The following is a 20771-nucleotide window of genomic DNA, read 5'->3' as shown; positions in this document are numbered from 1 at the left end:
GAGGGCGCTCGGGGCGCGCAGCATGGGCGCCCGCCGCCTCCTCGGGCTCCTGCTCGCCGCCTGCGCCGGCTTCCTGTGCCCCGGCCCCGGCTGCCTCGCACGTAAGTGGGGCCGCAGTCCCGGGAGCGGCCGCTCCGCACTGCGGGACCGCGCCCGCCGCCCCGTCCCCGCATCCCCGAGCAGTCCCCGCATCCTCCGTTCTCTCGGGCATCCCCCCTTCTCCCCCGGGCATCCCCCGGCATCCCTCGGTATCCTCCGCTGCCCCTGTTCGCATCGTTCCCAAGGTCACTGCCGGACACGGGCGTCCGGGCTCTCCCCGCGACCGCGCCCCGCCCGGGGCGGCCCCGCCGCAGCCCCCCCCCCCCGCCGCCGCCGGGGGCCCCGCGCCCGCCCGCGCCCCCGGGGGACCCGAGGGAACCGGGACGCCCCGAGAATCCGGAATACCCGGGAATGCCGAGGAGAGCGGGGCCGCCCCGCGGGACCGGCCGGGCTCCGCCAGCACCTCGGCCAGCGCCGCCACCCGCCGGGCTGGCCCCGCCGCGGGGCTGCACCGGGCCCGACCCGGTACCGGGGCTGGGGGCAGCCGCTCGGGAACGGGAATCGCCGAGGCCCTGGTCGCACCGGGCAGCTCCCCGCGACCCCCTGAGCCGGGGCCCCTTCCCCAGGGCCGGGGCAAAGTAACATCGAGGCGGGGGGCGGTGGGACCGGGGGTGGTAGAGTCGGGAGGCGGTGGACTGGGGGGTGATGCAGCACGGTTCCTGCAGTGAGAGCTGGGGATGCTTCTGGGTTCCCCGGACTCCGTCCGACCCAGTAGGGGACCCTTCAAGAGATTCGAGACCCCGGCCCCTCTGGAGGGTCTTTTGCCGGTGCCGCGAGGGTTTGCACGGGATCCCCCGGGCTCCCACGCGGGATCTTTCCCCGCCGGGGCGGGGCAGAGCGGGGGGTCCCGTCGCCCACGTCAGTGCGGAGGCGGCTGGTGCCGGCGCCGGGGCCCGCAGAGGTGTGTCAGCTCCGCTGCAGTGGGAGGGGAGAGCAAAGCGGGCCCGCCGCTCCGCCGGCCCGAGGGAGCCGCGGGGTGCCCAGAGCCCTCAGGGTCTGCAGGGCTGGGACGGGGGAGCTCCCACAGAGACACTGCCCAGCTCAGTTCCCCGAGGCCGCCCCCAGCTCCGTTCTCCCCTCAGGACCCTGCTATGATGAGCTCGTTGCTCCCCTTTACTCCTACTCCATCGGTGCCTCCTCCAGATACAACATCTTCTACTCGGCCAGCTTCGCCCGTCTGCACAGTGAGTCCCCCCGCGGAACTGGGATGCAGGCGGGGCAGGGGACGTGGGCTGGGGGTGTCCCCGGCCGGGTTTTGCCTCTCGCGAGGCTGAGGGGTCCAGTCAGGTGCTGTGGTGGGGCCGAGAAAGCAGCCGCCGCCCGGTCGGGAGCCGATGGGTGTGGGGCTGTGGGGCCAGCTGAGCCGCTCCCCCCGCAGGCACCAGCGGCTGGTCCCCCGACCCCCGGGACAAGCAGCCCTGGCTCCAGATCGACCTGATGCAAAAGCACCGGATCAACGCAGTGGCCACACAGGGAACCTTCAACACCTATGACTGGCTTACACGCTACATTGTGCTCTATGGAGACCACCCTACGAGCTGGAAACCCTTCTTCCAGCAGGGCAGCAACTGGGTAGGGGGGAGCCCGGGGTTCCCTGTGAGAGGGGGCTCCTCTGAGGGGAGTAGAGACCCCTGGCCTGGAGCAAGGGGTTGACGGTGACCCTTCATCCCCAGACATTCTTTGGGAACGTGAATGAGAGCGGGGTGGTGCGGCATGACCTGCATTACCCCATCCTGGCACGATACATTCGCATCATTCCGGTGGCCTGGAACCCACGTGGGAAGATTGGACTGCGCCTGGGCCTCTATGGCTGTCCCTACCGTGAGTACCTGGCCAGGGGCTCCAGCAGCCCTGCGTGGCGGGATCCTGGCTCTGGCACACCTGGAAAACTCTCTCAGAGGGTGTTGTGCCCAAGCAGTCTGCAGCCATGGCATAGACCGTAGCAGAAGGGAGTGTTCCCTGTGCCAGGGCACCTGCTGCTGCAGGCAGTGACATGGCTGGGGCTGCTCTGCTTTCCCCAGGGTCCCACGTGCTCTACTTTGATGGGGATGATGCCATCTCCTACCGTTTCCGAGCCAAGAGGGTCAGTACCTTTGAGGATGACATCTCCTTCAACTTCAAGACACTGGAGCAGGATGGAGTGCTGATGCATGGGGAGGGCTCACAGGGTGACTACATCACAGTGGAGCTCAAACAGGCCCAGCTCCTCCTGCACATCAGCTTAGGTGAGCCGGGGCCAGGGGCCGGGCGCGTGGGGCCAGGGGGCCACCGGCTGATGCTGGTCCTCCCCAGGCAGCAGCCCACTGCACGCCAGTGAGGGCCACACAACGGTGGCGGTGGGCAGCCTCCTGGATGACCAGCACTGGCACTCATTGCACATTGAGCGTCTCGGCCACTACATCAACCTGACACTGGACGGGGAGGTCAAACGCTTCCGCTGCCGTGGCACCTTTGACCAGCTTGACCTCGAAACTGAGGTGGGTGCAGTGGGCAGGGGGCTGCCAGGATGTTGAGCTGCGGTGTCCTCCAGAGAGGGGCCGACACCCTCCCTCTGCCTCCCAGGTATTCTTTGGAGGGGTGATTGACCACGACAAGCAGCACCTCACCTACCGGCAGAACTTCCGGGGCTGCGTGGAGAACATCATGTTCAATGGGGTCAACATCGCCGACCTGGCCCGGCACCGGAGACCCAACATTCGCTTTGAGGTCCAGCCTGGGGGGTGGCCCCTTCTCTGGGAGTCCTCTGCCTGCTGTGGGGGGACCCCTTTCCTGTGGGTCCTTAGCCCCACTGCGGGGTGACCCCTTCCCTGGGGTCAGGTTCCCTGCCCACTGCGGGGTGATGCGGGGCCAGGCAGTGGCCTTGCTCAGCCAAGCGGCGCCGGATTGACCATGCAAGGTTGTCCCTGGCCTGGGGCACCCGCCTGGCTCTGCCAGGCATTGGGATCAATTGGGCATAATTGAGGTCAGGACTGTGGGGATGAGAGGGCCTCCCCTCCATGGGACCATTCCCTTCCTCACCCCTTCCCATGGTCACTCCCAGGGCAATGTGGGCCACTACTGCCAGGACCAGCTGAACACCCCCATCACCTTCGCTGGCATCAATAACTACGTGCGGGTGCCGGGGATCCCACGGAGGAACCGCCTGGCTGTCAGCTTCCGCTTCCGCTCCTGGGACACTGTTGGCCTCCTGCTCTACACCGGCTTTGCTGACCGCCTGGGCTCCCTGGAGATGGTGCTGAGTGAGGGGCAGGTCAATGTCTCCATCGCCCAGCCTGGCAAGAAGAAGCTGGAGTTTGCTGCAGGTGGGCTGGGAGCCAGAACAGGGCGGGGGGCCAATCTGGCAGCAGAGCCTCCCCATGCACCTTCCTCTCCACACAGGGCATCACCTGAATGATGGCTTCTGGCACTCGGTGCACCTGGTGGCACGGGAGGGTTCAGCTGTGGTCACCATTGATGATGATGATGGCTCTGAGTTTCGGGTGGTGCACCCCTTCCAGCTACGCACTGGCAGCCAGTACTTCTTTGGAGGTGGGCAGCAGGGCGGGGTTGGGGGGCACTGGGTGCCTCAGGGCTGCTCACCCTGATCTGTCTTACAGGCTGCCCCAAGCCGGCCTCAATCACTGGCTGCCGGTCAAACCAGACAGCTTTCCACGGCTGCCTGCAGATGCTGAACGTAGACATGCAGCCTGTGGACGTGGAGCTGCTGGCACAGCACCGGCTGGCGCAGTACCACAACGTGTTCTTCAATGTCTGTGGGATCACGGACAGGTATTGACTGGGACAAGGGTGCTGCCTGGGAGTGGGGGGCACGGGAGGGCTGTGCTGGTGCTGGGACAGGAGCCGTCTGTGCCCTCAGGTGCACCCCCAACCTGTGTGAGCATGACAGCCGCTGTATCCAATCCTGGGATGACTTCATGTGCATCTGCGACCTGACGGGGTACAAGGGGGAGACCTGCCACAAATGTGAGCCTGGAGCCTCATGGGTCAGGGACAATATGGGCACCTGTGGCCCCTACTGCTGCCTGGTGCCTGCCTTGCACTGACCTCCACCTGGCTCTTCTCTTCCAGCCCTTTACAAGGAAACATGTGATGCTTACCGGGTCAGCGGGAAGACCTCGGGCAACTACACCATTGACCCAGATGGCAGTGGGCCGCTCAAGCCCTTCACGGTGTACTGTGACATCCGAGGTGGGGGTAGCAGGAGGGCAGGGGGGTCCCTCTGCCTGGTACCCCTGGGAACCAGTCCTTGCCTGTGTATTGGAGCTGGAACAGGATAGAGGGAGCAGGGGTGTCCTAGGGGACAAGTCCTAAAGCTCCCCTTTCACTGCAGAGGACCGAGCATGGACCATCATCCGGCACAACCGTCACTACGCTACACGGGTGACGGGCTCCAGTGTGGACCAGCCCTACCTGGGGGCCGTGGACTACTGGAACGCCTCCTGGGCCGAGGTCTCAGCCCTGGCCAATGCCTCTGAGTACTGCGAGCAGCGCATTGAGCTCCACTGCTACAACTCCCGCCTGCTCAACACCCCCTGTGAGTGCCGGGGGAACAGGGGCTGCGCTGCGTGGCTGTCCGTGATGTGGGACCATGTCCTGACCTTCCTCTGTGCCTGCAGCTGGGCTGCCCTTCAGCTTCTGGATGGGTCGGAACGATGAGCGGCACTACTACTGGGGGGGCTCGCGACCGGGCATCCAGCGCTGCGCCTGCGGGCTGGACAAGAACTGTGCTGACCCCCAGTACTTCTGCAATTGCGATGCTGACCATGCAATTTGGTCAGTGGCTGGGGCTGCGAAACAGGAGCTGTGGGGTGGGGGCTGCAGTCATGGGGGGCACAGACTCTGGGGCGCTCAGATGGGGGTAACAGGGCTACGAGCTGGCAAAGGGAGAGAAACACCTCATGGCCCCTCTGATGCACTCACATTTGCAGGAGGACAGACAAGGGTCTGCTGACCTTTGTGGACCACCTGCCTGTCACCCAGGTTGTGGTTGGAGACACCAACCGCTCTGGCTCTGAAGCCCAGTTCGTGCTGGGGCCCCTACGGTGCTATGGAGACCGTAAGTGACCGGCCCCACAGAACATCCCCTGACTGCAGAGTGCCTACACCAGCCTGTGGTGTCCCACATGGAGGGACCCCACCCATCCCTCACTGCCCCTCCTGTTCCCCGCAGGCAACACCTGGAACACCGTCTCCTTCAACAGGGGCGCAGCCCTGATCTTCCCCACCTTCCAGGCCAACTACAGCCTTGACATCTCCTTCTACTTCAAGACCACTGCCCTGTCTGGAGTCTTCCTGGAGAACCCAGGCTACCGACACTACATCCGCATTGAGCTCAACAGTACGGGAGGGCAGAGGGTGCAGGGCTCTCAGGGGCAGTAGGGCTGGGACCCCTTCTCAACACCACATCCTTGCAGCCACTAGGGACGTGGTGTTTATATTCGACATTGGGAATGGGGACGAGAACCTGACGGTGCGGTCGGTGGTACCCTGGAATGACGATGAGTGGCACCAGGTGAAGGCGGAGCTCAACGTCAAGCTGGCGCGGCTGCGGGTGGACAAGCTGCCCTGGGTGGTGCGGCCATTCCCCCCACAGAGCTTCGTCCGCCTGGACTTTGACAGGCCCCTCTACGTCGGTGAGAGCCCCTGGCCACGTCCCTGCGCCCCCAGACCCCCATGTGCCACAGGGCACTCAGTCTTGGCCCCGCTGCAGGCGCAGCAGAGCACAAGATGCGCCCGTTCCTGGGGTGCCTGCGGGCACTGCGGATGAACGGGGTGACGCTCAACCTGGAGGGCAAAGCCAACGAGACAGAGGGCGTGCGGGTCAACTGCACCGGCTACTGCCAGGACCCGCCGGTGCCCTGCCAGAACAGTGGGCTCTGCGTCGAGCGCTACAGCCACTACACCTGCAACTGCAGCATCTCCGCCTTCACCGGGCCCTTCTGCAACCACGGTGAGTGGCTGTGCCCTGCAGGGTGGGAGGGGCCGAGGAGCCGGCGCTTCCCTCACCTTAAGCCCTCCCACAGACATCGGTGGCTACTTCGAGGAGGGCACCTGGGTGCGGTACAACATCCTGCCCATGTCGCTGTACGCCGCCCGCGAGTTCGCCAGCATTGTGAGCAGCCCCTGGCAGCCCCTGCCTGGCTACAACCTCACCAGCGAGGAGGTCAGCTTCAGCTTCAGCACCACCTCAGCACCCGCCGTGCTGCTCTACGTCAGCACCTTTGTCAAGGACTATATGGCCGTGCTCATCAAGGATGATGGTGAGGGCAGGGCCCCCAGCCCTGGGGCTCACCCAGAGCCTGTCGGGCTGGGGCTTGCATAGGATGCTCTTCTCTGTGGATGCCACTTTCCAACCCTATAGACGGGCTGGATGTACCCACTGAGAGGTCCAGCCCTGCTGACGGCCCTGTGCTGCCCACAGGGAGCCTACAGCTGCGCTACCAGCTGGGCACCAGCCCCTATGTCTTCACTCTCACCAACAAGCCAGTGACGGATGGACGGCCCCACCGTGTCAACATCACCCGCCTGCACCGCACACTGTACACCCAGGTATGAGCTGGGGCACCCTCCCAGCAGGGTCTGGGGGCTTCAGGTCAGGCTGGGAGGGGGCATGGGCAGGGTGGCTCTGTGGGCACTGACGCTGTGCACCTATCTTGCAGGTGGACTACCTCCCCGTCATGGAGCAGCAGTTTTCCCTGTTTGTGGACAGCAAGCTGGACTCGCCCAAAAACCTGTACCTGGGGCGTGTGATGGGTGAGCTGGGTCCTGCCCTCAGCTGGGCTCCCATGCTGGGGTCTCCGGGGTCTGCCCTGCACAGCATGGTCCTTGCCCTCTGAGGAGGAAGAGTAATCTCCTTCTGTGGCCCCACAGAGACTGGCGTGATTGACCCCGAGATCCAGCGCTACAACACACCTGGCTTCTCAGGCTGCCTCTCAGGGGTGAAATTCAACACCATCGTGCCCCTCAAAGCCATCTTCCACCCTACCAGTGCCCTGCGGCCCTACAGCATCCGGGGGGAGCTGGTGGAGTCCAGCTGTGCCTCAATGCTCCCCCTCAGCACAGTCCTTATCCCTCCTGAGATGGACCCCTGGTACATGGCAACAGGTGAGTGCTGTGGTGGGACCCTCGTGGGGATGGAGCCCTCGTCAAGCAGCAGCTGCAGAAGGGAAGCTCTGGCATGAGACTTTGCTGCAGCCTGGTCTCAGCTGCCTACTCTGTCTCTGCAGAGTTCCCCCACGTGCACGACGATGGCTGGATTGGGATCATCATCGGGTGTAAGTGAAGCCTCTGGCTGGTACTCCACACTGGCACGGCCCCGCAGCCCCTCCCCAGTCCCTCACTGCTGTCTCTTCCCTGCAGTCGTGATCTTCCTGCTCCTGCTGCTGGCAGGGCTGCTGGCGCTGCTCTACTTCTACCACCACCGCTACAAGGGCTCTTACCACACCAATGAGCCCAAGGCCATCCAGGATTACGGCGGTGCCGCCAAACCGCCATCGGCACGCAAGGACCAGAACCTGCCCCAGATCCTGGAGGAGCCGAGAGGGGACTAGCGGGGCCGGGGGGGTGGGATGGGCTCTCACAGCCCCCGCAGCCCCGGGAGCCGCCCGGGAATGAGCAAGCATCGCGGGACCAAAAGGCCGAGCACACCTGAACTGCCACCACCCGCCTTCAGACTGACCGGACCGGACCGGACCGAGCGCCACCTCCTCCCCAGAGCCGCCACCGACCGGCCCCGGAGTGCGGCCGAGATCCGCCGAGCCCCAGCCTCGCTCGCCCCGGACACGCCGACAGCCCCCATGCCGGAGGCAGGCTGCTGCCTCTACAGCTGCCAAATCCTGCCTGGCCTCTGTCGGGGAGCCCCGGGCCCGGCGCCCACCCTCCCTGCGGCCGGGGCCACCCGGCTGCTGCTGCCGCCCGTTAGTGCTGCCCGCGTAGATGACCCGCTGCTTTGCTCGCTTCGCCAGCACCACGCCGAGCCACGAGCACCGGCCCCGCACAGCCGGGGAGCCAAGCAATACTCCACTCCGGCGCCGCGCATGCCGCCACCGCACCTTGCTGAGATGCTGCTTTCATAAGATCAGGTACAGATCCTTTCTACCATTTTTGTTGCTGGATATTCTACTACACTCCGGTTTTTTTATTCTATCGGTTTGTATAAAAAACCAAACGGAAGCTCCCGCGGGCGTGACGTCCCGCGTGTCGTGGTACGTGGTCTGTAGTTTGCTACTTCTCTGTACGAAGTGCCAGTCCTGCCGATTACCTCCAGCCCAGGGAAAGCTCCTGTTCACTTGCTGTGTTGTGGTAAGACGATGTTACAGATATGCATTTATTTACCCAAAGGCCTGGCTCCACTGGGCACTTTATTTTTAAAAAACCTGTTCTTTTGAATGAGATGTGAAGATAATCAAATAAAGGCAGAATGATGGCGTTTGACACTCCCCAGCCTTCACCTTGGCAGCCTGGACAGATCCTCTCCTCCTATCCCGGCTCAGCCTGCACCAAGGGAGGGACCAGATTGACAACAGCAATTCCTGGTCCCGGAGCGAGATGCAGGGTGCAGGAGCCCGGGCTAGAGGCAGCTCAGCTGCTGCTGCATACACACATCACGTCCTGCTCTCCCCACCACACACCTCGGCCTCCTTCCCACGCTGAGCCGGTGTGATTCAGGCAGCCGGCGGCACCGGGTCACTCGTGATTCCCCCTGGACTGTCGAGGACAGCCGGGCTGAGCCCAGCAGGCAGGGGACAGTCAGGGAACAGGCTGCTGCCAGCTGCTCCCCAGGGTAACAGAGGCCAGCAAGCAGGGGAGGGTCTTTGCTACCACTTTATTATGACAAAGGCTACAAGCCATGTTATTTAAAGTGCATTATTATTACCATTATTCACCGTCAACAAACCACAGACACAAGCCTGGCATAGTGCAGATATGGCCAAAGTGGCAGAAGACGCTTAGGCAAGAGCAGGGTTGGCAGGAGCTGGGTGGATGGAGGTGGCAGGGAGCAAGGCTCAGGCAGGTGCTGGGATACAAGCACTGCTCCAGACAGACCTAAACACCTCCAGGCTCCACAGGGCCATCATGGACAATGGGAAGGACAGAGAGCCTGGCCTGCCATGGCAGGGGACTGGGAAAGCGTGGTGAGGGCTGGGCCAGGGAGGCCCTGGCTCCCAGGCAAACCCAGCACTTCTGTGTGTTCCTGGACTAAACAGCTGGGAAGGGGCTGGGGCCCTGGAGTCACGTCAGGGCTCAGCCAAGCTCCCCCTGTCATCCTGGGAACCCAGCCCTGGACATTGGGAGCACAGCCCAGCACCCAGCACCAGGCCAGGCAGGCAGCTGGTGGCATATGTGGCTCTCAGGGGACAGCCCCAACCTTCAGGTCACCCGAGATCCCAGCCAGCCTGCCGTGTCCCAGGCCTGGAGCAACACCCCAGCAAAGGTGCTGATGAAGGCAGGACACCTGGGACGCCTGCAGTCCCTCCACCCCAGCGCAAATACAGGGCCCAGCCACCAGCTGAGGATTAGTTTAAAGTGCTTTTTTCTTTCCTTTTTGCATGGGGTGCCAAGGCTAAACCTCACCCTGCCAGAGAATACTTCCTCTTTATTCCCAGGGCCAGGGGGTCACAAAGCCCAAGGAAGGTTTCTGCGGAGCCTCCCCTGGGTCACCACAGGCAGTGACTGTAACATCGTCCTCTACCCAGCTCAGTGGCACCCCTACTCAAAGTATTGTGTTGCATAGTGCTGCTCTCCCATCCCCAGGCATCCCTTGGTGCCACTCCAGCCACACCTGGGCAGTCCCTGTTTCCCAGCCAGCTGGGGCAGAGGAGAAACCACCCTGGGACAGCAGCCATGGCCCAGGGACTGCTTACACTCCTGCCCCAAGTCTCTCTGGTGTCTGGATGGAAAGTAGCACTTGTGACACACACAGCAGCAGGAACAGCAGCAGTCATGTCAGCGTGAAGCAAACATGGCATTGCTTACAAGGTGCAGCAGCAAGGTGTGCCAGGACCACCCTGGAGCTTAGATGATGTCCGTCTCCCTCTCTATGCCGACATACTTCAGGGCATCTGCCTGGCTGTACCTACAGGACAGCAAGTCATGGCTGCAGCAATGACCTCCCACACAGAAGGTGGGGTTGACCCTGCAGCCCAAGGTCCCTGCAGCCCAAGGTCCCTGCTGGCCAAGGTCTCTGCTGGCCAAGGTACCTGTAGTCAAAGAAGAGCTCCTCTCCTGCCTGGATGGCTCTCTTGGCGAAGATACCGATCCGGTGGTCTCCGTTCACCATCACAACTGCAACCAGAGATGCAACATCAGAGATTTGCAGCCCCAGCCTGGGCCAGAGCTCTTGCAGCACTGAGCCCCATCTGTCCTGGCTGGGCAGCGGAACCTCACCTTTCGCATAGCAATTGGGGTTCACTGAGTGGTTGGCAAAGCGGATTTTATTTCCTTTGCGAGTAGCGTCAACAACAAAATCTATTACAAAAAAAAAACCAACCAAACAAAACCTGATGTTAGGCCAGGCCCATCACCCAGGCAAGAGGTGGGCTGAGCCTGCCCACCTGGCCAGCAGCTCTGGCCTCTCAGCCCTGAACACCTCAGGAAGTTACCATTGTTGAGGTTGAAGAGGAAGCTGGACATGTATTTGTCGTAGACCTTTCCTCGCCTGTCAGCCTCATCCTGTGAAATGAGCTGTAGAGGGAGAATACCTTGAGAGACTCAGCAGCTGAGGGCTGAGCCAGGTGCTCACCTGCCTCCTGGAAACACCCTCCTGCTCTCCCTCCCACCTCATGGGCAGGAGCTTGCTGGGGCTCCCAGGGATGGGGCAGAGGCCAGAGCAGGGCTCTCAGGTAGCAGCACACACACAACACGCTCCTCCACACTGGAGGGCCACTGAGACGTGTCCCCAGACAGCAAAGGGCTCGATCTCCAAATGTGGTCAGAGTGAGCCCACGGGCGCAGCCGAGCCAGGGAAGGCAGCTGACCCCACAGGCAAAGGAAGCTCTCCCAGCACCCGCAGCCCCCGTGTGCCTGGCGTGCAGCCCCAGCACAGGCAGCAGCACTGACCTCCCCACAGTACTCAGAGATGAACTCGTTCTTCTGCACAGCCTCCTTGATGAAAGTCCCCCAGCCAGCCACGTCTGATGGGGCCAGCAACAAATGCTGGAATGAAAATGGAAGGAGATGGGGACAGCTGGCAGGTACAGCACCTCCCAGCACACAGATCATGGGGGCAGAGGGGAGACAGTGTCCACCCAGCATCCCCTTGTTATGGTGACACACAGCTCCCTACAGACTTACACCATTACGTGGAGCTGCACAGGACTTGACACACACTAATCTGGAACTTTCTCTGAATTTCTCTTTTTTTTAATGTGCAATTCCTTGCTCTGACCAGCAGAATCCAAGACTAAATCTTTCTCTGGAGTCACTTTATACATTCCCTTGCTCTCACCATTCCTCACGTAACTCCCATCTCCTGATTTTCACATCCGCAATCCCTACTCCAGAGTAAGTGCTGCAGAGGCCCGGGGCAGAGCAGATTCTTTTCCACTTTGGCACTCTGGCAGCTGCAGGGAAGTTATTCCCCCCCCTCCACATAGCAGCAGCAGCTGGGTATCAGCTCTGCCCTGAGCCAGCCCCTGCCACACTGCTGTCAATACCTTTTTGAGGCCTCGCTGGATGCTGCAGTTCTTGCAGGAGACCACCTTGCAGTCCCAGTGCTCTGAAGCGCCACAGGTCAGGCAGAGGTCAGGGTCGCACTCCCGCACAGCCAGGTAGCAGGGGCACTGCTTGGTGTTGCACTGGGTCTTACAGCGGCAGCCTGGGAAGCGGTTCTGACCTGTAGCAACACAGACCATGGGTTTGCACTGTGAGGTTTGGCAGAGAACAGAGGGGCCATGCAGGGTCTCTGCCCCAGATGCTCCTCCCCAGCCAGATCTCGCCCTGGCAGGCGTTGGGCAGGGACAGAACGTCTGGCTGTTATCTCCATTGCAGAGCTGGGAATGGAAGCCCAGACAGGAAAAACAAACATGGCAGAGCAGTGACCCAACCAACGCCCACCCGAACTGCTGGAGGCACATCCTGCTCACAGGGGACCAGCAGCAGCACCTGCAGGATACAGACACAGGGACAAGCACTAACAGGAGCATCTCGGCTGCCAAGAGCTGCAGGGCAGCACGGAACCAATTCCCTTTGGACTTTTGCAGGCTGCTAACAGAACAGCTGCAGACGGACAGAGCAGCGAGTGCAGGAATAAAGCAGGCCTCCAGCAAGCCCCAGCTCTGCACCCTCCCTGTGCTCTGTGCCAGGAGAGCTGGCTGCTTTCCTGCCCGATAGTCCTTGACCTCTCCTTACAGTCAGGGTTGCACTGGCAGAACTTCTCACAGAAATTCTGAGTCATGATGCAAGGGCAGGAGCTGTCACAGGGATGCTCAGGGTGGTCACAGGGCTGATAGTTGTACACCTGGGTCGGTGAATTATCTAGAACAAGAAGAGAGATGCCAAGCTCAAAAGCTGCATGTTGCAGGAACCTTTTCAAGGCAGCACATGCAGGGTGCTGGAGCCGAGAAGGTGCAAGCTGCCCATCTGCCTGCACTGCACAGGGAGCCTGGCAGCACCCAGCTCCCACAGGCACACACATGGCTGTGCCCACTGACCACAGCCCAGTCCACTGCAGGGCTGCACACCAGCCCTCAGCCTCCCCTGGCTGCAGCAAACCCCGCTGCACATGCAGCCTCGGCGGGCACTGGCACGGCCACAATGCCCCCAGCACCCCAAGGAGCCTGGTCAGGGGTAGTCACTCCCCTCCACGCTGCTGGACCTGCCAGGCTGGTGAGCAGCACGTGGCCATCCCGCTGCGGCAGTCGGAGCTGGAGAACTCAACCCTCGCAAACCTCCCATGACACAGCCACGGCCAACGCTACCTTTCTTCAGCTGGATCTTCCTGCAGTGTGCAGCCCACAGCCTGGAAAAGGAGCAGAGAGGGTTGAGGGGATGCGTGAGCCATCAGGGAGAGCCGGCCAGGGCCGCTCGGCACCAGCGGCCAGCACAGCAGAGATGGGCCTGGCAGATTCATGCATTAATGATCAGCAGCCACCATAGAGTAGAGAGAGATGAGAGTGATGCAGCTGCAGCAGAAGCTCTTTAAGCCAAACACCAGAGCCAGAATAACACTGGACACATTGGGATCAACACACAAAGTGGGTGACAAGTCAGGGAGCTGAGGCTGCTGTTAGGGAAGTGGCACCGGGACCAGCAGCCAGTGCTGCCCTGTCCTCAAGCCGAGCCTGGGGCTGCAGGGCCACGGAGCCCCCAGCCAGAGCAGCAGCCCTGGAGCTGGGCCAGGGCCAGCGCCCAGCAGCAGCAGCAGCAGCAGCAGCCCCATGTGACAGCAGGACATGCGCACAGATGGGAGCCAGATGGGGATTACCAGGAATGCGCTGGCACAAAAAGCAGCGGATCTGGTTGCATTTTAAGAACAAAACAAGCTTGTCCAACACTTGCCTGTGCTTCCTTTTCTTCTTCTGGGATGGATTCATTAACTCATTTGTTGGCAGTTTTGTTATAAGCGATTCCTTTACTGCAAACTGAAAGACCTAGTGAAGAACACAAGCAAAAGTAAGAAACAAGTTCAGTGCACTCATGTTGTTTTATCAGAAGCATAAGGAGAGTGTGACTAAGCACAACAAGGCTCCCAGGCCTGGGCCCAGAGAGCAGCATCTCTGGCCCATTTTCCTGCCTACAGGCACCGTTGCTCCTCCTGCCTGAAAAATGAGTGCCTGCACACCTGGTGTGACACTGCATGTGGGAGGGACACAGGCACACACGGCTCACTCTGCCAACAGCAGCACTGCTGCAGAGTAACACCCTGAACTCCAGAAGCGTAGATGTGGCACTTTCCAAAGGGAGGTTTGTGGCAGAGAAATAAAACCAACAGGCACTGGCTCTGGCCTGGGCCCCTCTCTTGTTGCTGCATTGCCTGCTCTGGGCACCCACCTGCTTGCAGGTCTTTGTCCCCAGCAGCCTGGCAATTGAGCAGAAGTTGTTGAAGTAGGTCCCATGGAAGACGCGGAACAGTGACTCCTCGGCTCCTGTCCACTCCACGGGCTCCTGCGGCGTCTCCACCGCAAACAGCTGGGAGGAGGCTGGGCTCAGCTTCTGCTTAGTGGGGGTTTGGCAGCGGGAGTTGGCCTCTGGCAGGAAAGGCAGATATTAAGCCTGGAAGAAGGCACCTGGCCATCATGGTTCTGGGGGCAGTGGTCACCCCCTAGTGCCCTGCAACCCTGCACTGCACTCCCAGCCACACACTCCTGCTTCTGGCCAGGCACGGTGCTCAGGAGCCAAGGGCTCGCTCTGGCCTTTGCAGGTCCCAGCAAAGCTCTTGCTTTGCCTGGCAACATTCCTCCTTCCTGGGAGAGGACAGTGAATCCCACAGCAGCAGGGCAGAGCCGGTGTCCCTCAGGTTTGCTGGGAACACTGACTGCTAACTCCAAATTCTCCAGCTGTGCAGGAAGTAGAGGGGAGCCTGGGAGTGCTCCAGCTGTGAGGAGCTGCCTGCCCTCACTGCCCACACAGAGAGGAGTGGGGTGTCTCACGACTGGCACCCTACCCGAGGAGCTAGAGGCCCACTCGTTGCCTGTGTCCCGGTCGCTGTCGCCCTCCCTGGTCTCAGTGACAGCCGGGGTGTTGGAGCACGATGCGCCCACCACGTGGTGCCGCCGGCGGCGACGGCCCGAGCACTTGGATCGGGGGTTGTGCAGTGCAGCAAACTCCTTGGCTCCTTCCTGCAAGCAGAGCAGAAGACAAGAGAGGTGGCAGATGACCAGTGAATGCAGGAAGGCTTTTCCACAGGCCCTGGGACAAGCCCTGTCCTGCCACCACCAAGAGCAGGTAGAAGAGGCCGGCCACGTGCGGTCCCTTCAGCAAGTGCCAAACCCTGCCAGCTGCCTGTCCTGCAGATTCCCACTTTGTTCCCTTTGGCATCTCTGCCTGGTCAGCAGAGGATCCCTGGCCCTGAACCCCAGCCCACTCCTCTGGATACTCCTGGTTTCTCACTCTGCTCCTTTTTAACATGGGCTTAATTTCTCTAACACTGCATTGAGTCTACAGAAATCATTTGTCACACAATTTCCCATCTGCTAGCTCTGGAATTAGTCTTTGTTGGAGATCTACTATAATATGCATCTGGTAAGGTCTGCATTTGCATTCATGCTCCTTTGAATCCAACAAGGACCAGAACTAATTCTGAAAAAATCATCCAAGTTGTGAAAAGGATCCACAGAGCTCTGCAGAGCAGAGCTGGCCAGGGCACTTCTCTCATGGTTGCTAAAGCAGTGACACAGAAACATACCAGCCAGAGGAAACAGTCTGCGCCGCAAGGATCTGGCTCAATCTTGGTCTCTCTATTCTTTCGTTTGTACACATTAGGAGTAGCATGAAAAGCTGAAAAAGTAACAATTATCTTTACTATTAGCATTCTCCAAGAGTCTCCCCCCACTCTGCAAGGGACAGGAAGCAGGAGCCTGTGTGCCTGAGGGTTCCCCTGGCAGTGGGGCCTGAGGCGACCAGACCCGTGGCGTAGCCCTGCTCCAACCCACAACAGGGACTAGGCAGCTTGGGAAGGAGAGGCCAGAGGAAAAGGATCCGCTTTCACACTGAAACAAAAAGACCACGTGATCTCAATATTATATCTTTTAATAAATAATTCACTGGAAAAAGTCCTGTGACTTCCCAAAGAAGCCCTTAGACCTGGAGAACAGCAGGTCCAGCAGCTAATCAGTATCCAAAAGGCTTTGGCAGGGGCCAACCGCAGGAACATGACTAAGACGAAGCCGTAAGTTCCAGTGAGGCAACAAAACACAGGGGCATGTCCAGACTTTGGCAGTGAAACATTCATGCCTTTCACTGACGAGCTTCTGCAAAGCAAGAGCAAAGTCTGGTGGCGGCAGGACTACTGCACAAGCTGCCGGGAGCTCGGACGCGGCGTGCTGAGCGCGGAGAGGGCACGGCCACGCGTGTCGGTCTGCCATCCGTGGGAGCAAAGAGCGGAGCCGTCTGTACAAAAGGCTTCTGGGCACCTGTCAGCTCCTAAGGCCCCACTGCAAACTCATGAGGCACCACCCTCCAGAGACTCCAGCACGGAACTAAACAAGGTGTGCAGAGGAAAACTGAGGAGAAAGGGCTCTAGGGAAGCGTCCGGCTGAGATGGCACTTACGATGCAGAAAGCAGTCGTATTTGAAGCAGCGGCGGCAGAAGAGGGTGTGGAAGGAGTGCAGGGACTGCTCCCGCTGCACCGACTTGGCGCACGGCCCGTCGATGTTGGGAGTGCACTGCGGCGGCAGCACGTTCAGGTCTGACACCTCCGTGAGCTCCCGGTACCTGGTGACAAACACAAACACCCAGGGATGTGCACGCTTTCCCCACCGCCTGCGACAGCTTTACATGCCTACATCACTATCTGGGCCCATCGGGCTCTGGCCCAGGTACCTCAAGGCCAAACTGCAGTTTGTAACATTCAAAACACACTCTGCCTGTGGAGCCTGCAGGCACCGAGCTTTGTGGCCCAGCCAGCCCACAGTGATGGTCTCAGAAATAAAGATTTTAAATCTTGCTAAGAAAGGTAACAGACAACCAGAGCAGGGATTTTCTACCTTTCTTTCATATCCTCTGGGAAGCCATACTCAGGAAACATGGAAGAAATAGCAGTGAATATCATGTCATTGGGGAACCTCTTCTTGGAACACTTCTTGTTACCTGCAAAGAGAAGACACAATTCCTCACCCAAGCTGATGTGAATGGGTCTTTCCTTCTTGCACAGAGCAATTCCAGAGATGCTCAGGATTGTATTTTATCACAGAAATGTAATCCCATGCACAACAGATAAACCTTGTGTCCTGCAACCAGGCTAAGGCATTTCCAGAAGCAGCGCTAGGCCACTTTCAGCATAGCACAATGTACTGCTGGAAGTACCAACTCTTCTTAAGTGCTATTACTATTTATTTCTGCCAGGACAGAACTTGCAGACAATGCTTTTCTACATCCACAAAAGTCTTGGTGTTTGTGCCACCTGCATCCCTACAGATTAAGGACAAAGACAAAATTACCCATCAGCATTCAGAAGGTCATCCAGGACACATGAAAATCCCACAAACCAGAGCTTCCTCTAAGCAACAAGAGCTCCAGGTGGCACAGGAGAGGGAAGAGGAACACTAATACATGGAAAGCAGGTCTGGAAGGGATTTGAAAAGGTCCATCTTCCTGCCTCCCACAGAAACAGATCCACCCACACCTCCCTGACAGGTGCTTGCCAGACCAGCACTTGAAAACCTCCACCAGCAGAGTTCCCACAACCTCTCAGATAACACCCAGCTTTGCTAATCTTACCAGGAAGTGGGTTTCCAGATGACGCATCTAAATTACTCCTCACCACACTCTAAGCTGGTGATTTCTTCTCCTGTCCACAGCGGACAGTGAGAGGAAACCATTTCCCTTCTGCTACAGAACTTGTCAAGCTGGAACTACTCTTGGCGGCACATTAACAACCCACTGATGGCAGGAGAGCAGTGCCCAGTGCTCAGGCAGGGCAGGATGGAAACATGACCAACATAACCCCCACTTCTCTGGGGGCCAAACCCACCTTCCACTGCAATTCGCTTTCTTTTCCTTGTCACTGGCAGCTCCTCTTTCCCATCCTCCTGTTTCACCTCAGAATCATTGTGTCCTTCCTCTTCCTCATCCGAGTACTGATTCAGAGCATTCACTAGCTCCAGGAACACAGCATCACTGATGAGGACTGACCCTGAGATCATTTCTGAAACACACAGAAGTGGGAGTGCCACCATCTTTCTCATTTCTCACCATGGCAAACCACAAGCCAATGTGCTCTGCTACCAACCAGAGCCCTTCTCTCAGTTTTGTTGGGGTAGGTGGGATTTTAGCACTGGAGTCAGTAGTGTTGTATCATTTTCAGCAATCTGGGGACAGGCCACACCAGTTTTCCCTGTCTTCCTCCTGGGCAATTTTATGATGAGGCAGGCAGCGCTTTCCATTGATTAAACTCTTGGCTAAGGCAACAAGCAGAACAGGGTTGCTGAGCTCCTCCTGCCCTCCAGCACATTTTCAGCATCCCAGAGAATGCCTGTGAATCCCTGTACACAGGAGCACTGGCTCCAGAGCACTCCAGGTGTTAAAACGGAGTGAGGTATCCAAAGGCAGGAATGTGCCCACGCAAAGGAGAACAGCACACACCATCCTGTTTCCCTGCTCTGAGAGCTCTCACAGAAAAGCTGGTTACTGCTGCCACCTTTTGACTTCTGAACTACTTGGATATGTGATTTGCAAGAGACTGAATCACAGAACCATAGGAAGGTTTGGGTTGGAAGGGATCTTAAAGCTCATCTTGTTCCATCCCTGCCATGGACAGGCCACTAGACCAGGTTGCTCCAAGTCCCATCCAACCTGGCCTTGAGTGGACACAGCTGGTTGCTCCCAGGTTACCTTCCTCTCCGTGAACTTTCCCATCATAGTTATTAATAAGTTCTTCGATGAAAGTTTCATCTTCTTCCTTCACCTCGTCGCCCATGTAAGGGATATTGCACAGAACCGTTTCATCCTCCACCTGAAGAGAGATCAGACACAACTCAGAAAAAGCAGTGTTTGCTGACCCCAGCAGGGCTGTGCCCAAGGCTGCTCTGGTCCCTCAGACCTGCCAACAACATCATGCACAGCAAAGGTTCAGATGTCTCATCACTGACACATCAGTGCTATCCCACTGTAACCCAGTCACAAAGGAAAGGACCTGCCTAAGAAATAAAACTTTTCATATAAAAGGAAATAAAAATCTTAGGAAAAAACACAAACAAACAAAACCCCCCCAAAAACTATATTTACTCCTTGAATCCTGTGAAGAAATGGTGACTCTGTCAAGGAGTCACGTGTAAAGGAGACTGTCTGGGTGAGGTAGCGTGGACACAAGGCTGGCTTATGGGATTCTACAGAACAAGCAACTAAAGCAACACTTTCCATCATCCCTCAAGCAGATGTTGCCTGAAACAACTGGGATGAAGAACCACTTCCCAACTGTGTAACAGTCAGACACTGACCTCACTGAGACCCCACGCTTCCCACGTACCATGAAATTCTGCTGAAGAGGGGACCAGGAGTACATGATGGGCACCAGTGCCACTGTGTTCAGGGTCCTCATGTACAGTGTCTGACTTGAAAATCCTGGGAAAATGCTCTCAACAGTGCACTGGAATACAAGTACAGAGAAGGTCAGTGAGGAACCACTCTGGGAGGCTGCCACAGCCTGAGGAAAACTGAATCCAGGACAAACACAGAAGCCCCACATCCACTCTGTGGACTCCATCACAGGAAAATGCCTTGGGGATATTTTTTGTCCATTTCTGCATTCCAGAAATGTGAGGCATGGCCTGACACTGACCTACGGCAACACAGACAAAAACTCATCCCATATCCCCACAGCTCCCTGCAGAGTCCTGGTTCCAGCCCCCACTTGCTGTTGCTCTGCACACCTGTTTCAGGAATGGGTGCCCGCTGACTGGCTTCATCAACTGCACTGGCTGCACTCGAAGCTTCTTCCAGTCTTCATTAAGGATTTGAGTCTTTTCATGAACCTTTGCAAAGTTGGCCACAAAGAGAGCCTGAAAGGAGAGAAAGGAGCTCTCAAAATTTAAGAAAACCCATTGAGAACTCCCACAGCACTGAAAGGGTTCAGCAGGGAGATCCTGTAAAAACCAGCTGGGAAGGAGCTCTCCTGCTGCAGTTACACCAGCACTTGTTCAACGGCTTTGTGTGTGCGACAGCTGCTGCCCACACGGCTCAAGACAGAGCACGAGGAGAAGTGGCATCTCTTCCCATTTATCCAGCTTGCAAGTCAAGCACAGCTTATCAATTCACCTTGCTGACACCCTCTGGCACAACTTGGACACTCTGAGCTGAAATGAAGCCTTTCTGGGGACATCTCAGCCCAGTCCTTGCTGTGGCTGTACCTTTGCTCCCATGTTCGCCTGGAACCTCTTGAGCTGCCGCAGACGCATGTACTCAGACTTGACTTTCCTTTTCCAGTACATGATACACTTGGATGTCGGAGGAGCGGTAATTTCCATTTTTCTATAACAATACAGAAAGAATAAACATTAAATAATGGAGAGCTCAACCCCAAAACAAGTGATATTAGAATAACATCCCTGTGGATGGGAAAAACACTCTATGCATCATAGACTTAAGCCAAACAAAATAACGGCGTCGCTCTGCAGCGCTGCTGACTGCGGAACACCCACAGCCAAAGCGCACGGACAGGCCCGGGACAGCAGCGAGGGGTGGTGCTGACCAGAACCGGCCGCTCCTGTCCCCCGAGCCCCCGGCGCAGCACCTGAGCCCGGGGGTTGCTGGGGTGCCCGCCCTCTCCCGGTACACGCCGCCGGAGAGCCGCGGGTCCACTCCAGCCGCCCTCCCTGCCGCTCCGGCCGGGCCCGAGCGCTCCCCGCGCCCGGCGACAAGAACCGGAGCGAGCCGAGGCCGGCGGCGCCGCCGGGCCGGGGGAGCGGGTCCGAGCCGCCAACTCCCCGCCCGCGGGGCCCGGCCGGTACCACGGGGACCCGCTGCCCCCCGGGACCCGGCCGGTACCACGGGGACCCGTTGCCCCCCGGGACCCCCC

The 20771-nt window shown here is 58.9% G+C and overlaps 3 protein-coding genes across 5 annotated transcripts in view; 1 reads left to right on the top strand and 2 right to left on the bottom strand.

Moving 5' to 3' along the window:
- PLEKHH3 (pleckstrin homology, MyTH4 and FERM domain containing H3) overlaps window positions 1-161 on the bottom strand; it is a 12168-nt gene extending 12007 nt beyond the window's left edge. For all 3 annotated transcript variants that reach the window (XM_042027830.1, XM_042027832.1, XM_042027831.1), the window contains exon 1: window positions 143-161. The gene's annotated coding sequence lies outside the window, so the exon portion shown is untranslated. The remainder of the gene's footprint in view (window positions 1-142) is intronic.
- Window positions 7-8537, top strand: CNTNAP1 (contactin associated protein 1). The gene is made up of 24 exons (XM_042027829.1): window positions 7-101; window positions 1182-1283; window positions 1478-1671; window positions 1773-1920; window positions 2121-2324; window positions 2392-2576; window positions 2662-2805; window positions 3140-3401; window positions 3478-3627; window positions 3696-3867; window positions 3956-4062; window positions 4168-4287; window positions 4430-4633; window positions 4716-4872; window positions 5028-5155; window positions 5270-5437; window positions 5514-5732; window positions 5810-6049; window positions 6123-6359; window positions 6521-6648; window positions 6759-6852; window positions 6970-7203; window positions 7326-7373; window positions 7459-8537. The coding sequence occupies exons 1-24, from the start codon at window positions 23-25 to the stop codon at window positions 7647-7649; spliced, it is 3915 nt and encodes a 1304-aa protein (XP_041883763.1). The 5' UTR covers window positions 7-22; the 3' UTR covers window positions 7650-8537.
- A 372-nt stretch (window positions 8538-8909) lies between these two features.
- Window positions 8910-20490, bottom strand: EZH1 (enhancer of zeste 1 polycomb repressive complex 2 subunit). Its single transcript, XM_042027833.1, has 19 exons — window positions 20104-20490; window positions 19627-19755; window positions 19224-19343; window positions 18590-18710; window positions 17730-17903; window positions 16744-16846; window positions 16308-16471; window positions 15443-15534; window positions 14702-14876; window positions 14089-14285; window positions 13597-13688; window positions 13017-13057; window positions 12448-12573; window positions 11754-11932; window positions 11158-11253; window positions 10701-10782; window positions 10486-10566; window positions 10299-10383; window positions 8910-10174 (listed from the first exon to the last, which is right to left on the bottom strand). The coding sequence occupies exons 1-19, from the start codon at window positions 20218-20220 to the stop codon at window positions 10114-10116; spliced, it is 2235 nt and encodes a 744-aa protein (XP_041883767.1). The 5' UTR covers window positions 20221-20490; the 3' UTR covers window positions 8910-10113.
- Window positions 20491-20771: the final 281 nt, after the last annotated feature.

This window comes from Corvus kubaryi, unplaced genomic scaffold (genome assembly GCF_017639235.1).
Source record: "Corvus kubaryi isolate FWS band 111438036 unplaced genomic scaffold, C.kubaryi_AGA036_p1.0 37301, whole genome shotgun sequence".
In the NCBI taxonomy this organism is placed as follows: domain Eukaryota; kingdom Metazoa; phylum Chordata; class Aves; order Passeriformes; family Corvidae; genus Corvus; species Corvus kubaryi.
This window is presented reverse-complemented; position numbering and strand designations above follow the sequence as displayed.

Coding starts and splice junctions, on each gene's coding strand:
- CNTNAP1 (XM_042027829.1), top strand. CDS start 23: ATGGGCGCCCGCCGCCTCCTCGGGCTCCTGCTCGCCGCCTGCGCCGGC. Junction 2,577..2,661: donor AGCTTGACCTCGAAACTGAG/GTGGGTGCAGTG, acceptor TCTGCCTCCCAG/GTATTCTTTGGAGGGGTGAT. Junction 4,063..4,167: donor GGGGGAGACCTGCCACAAAT/GTGAGCCTGGAG, acceptor CTTCTCTTCCAG/CCCTTTACAAGGAAACATGT.
- EZH1 (XM_042027833.1), bottom strand. CDS start 20,220: ATGGAAATTACCGCTCCTCCGACATCCAAGTGTATCATGTACTGGAAA. Junction 18,711..19,223: donor CTCTTCAGCAGAATTTCATG/GTACGTGGGAAG, acceptor ATCTCTCTTCAG/GTGGAGGATGAAACGGTTCT. Junction 16,847..17,729: donor AAAGCGAATTGCAGTGGAAG/GTGGGTTTGGCC, acceptor TTCTCTTTGCAG/GTAACAAGAAGTGTTCCAAG.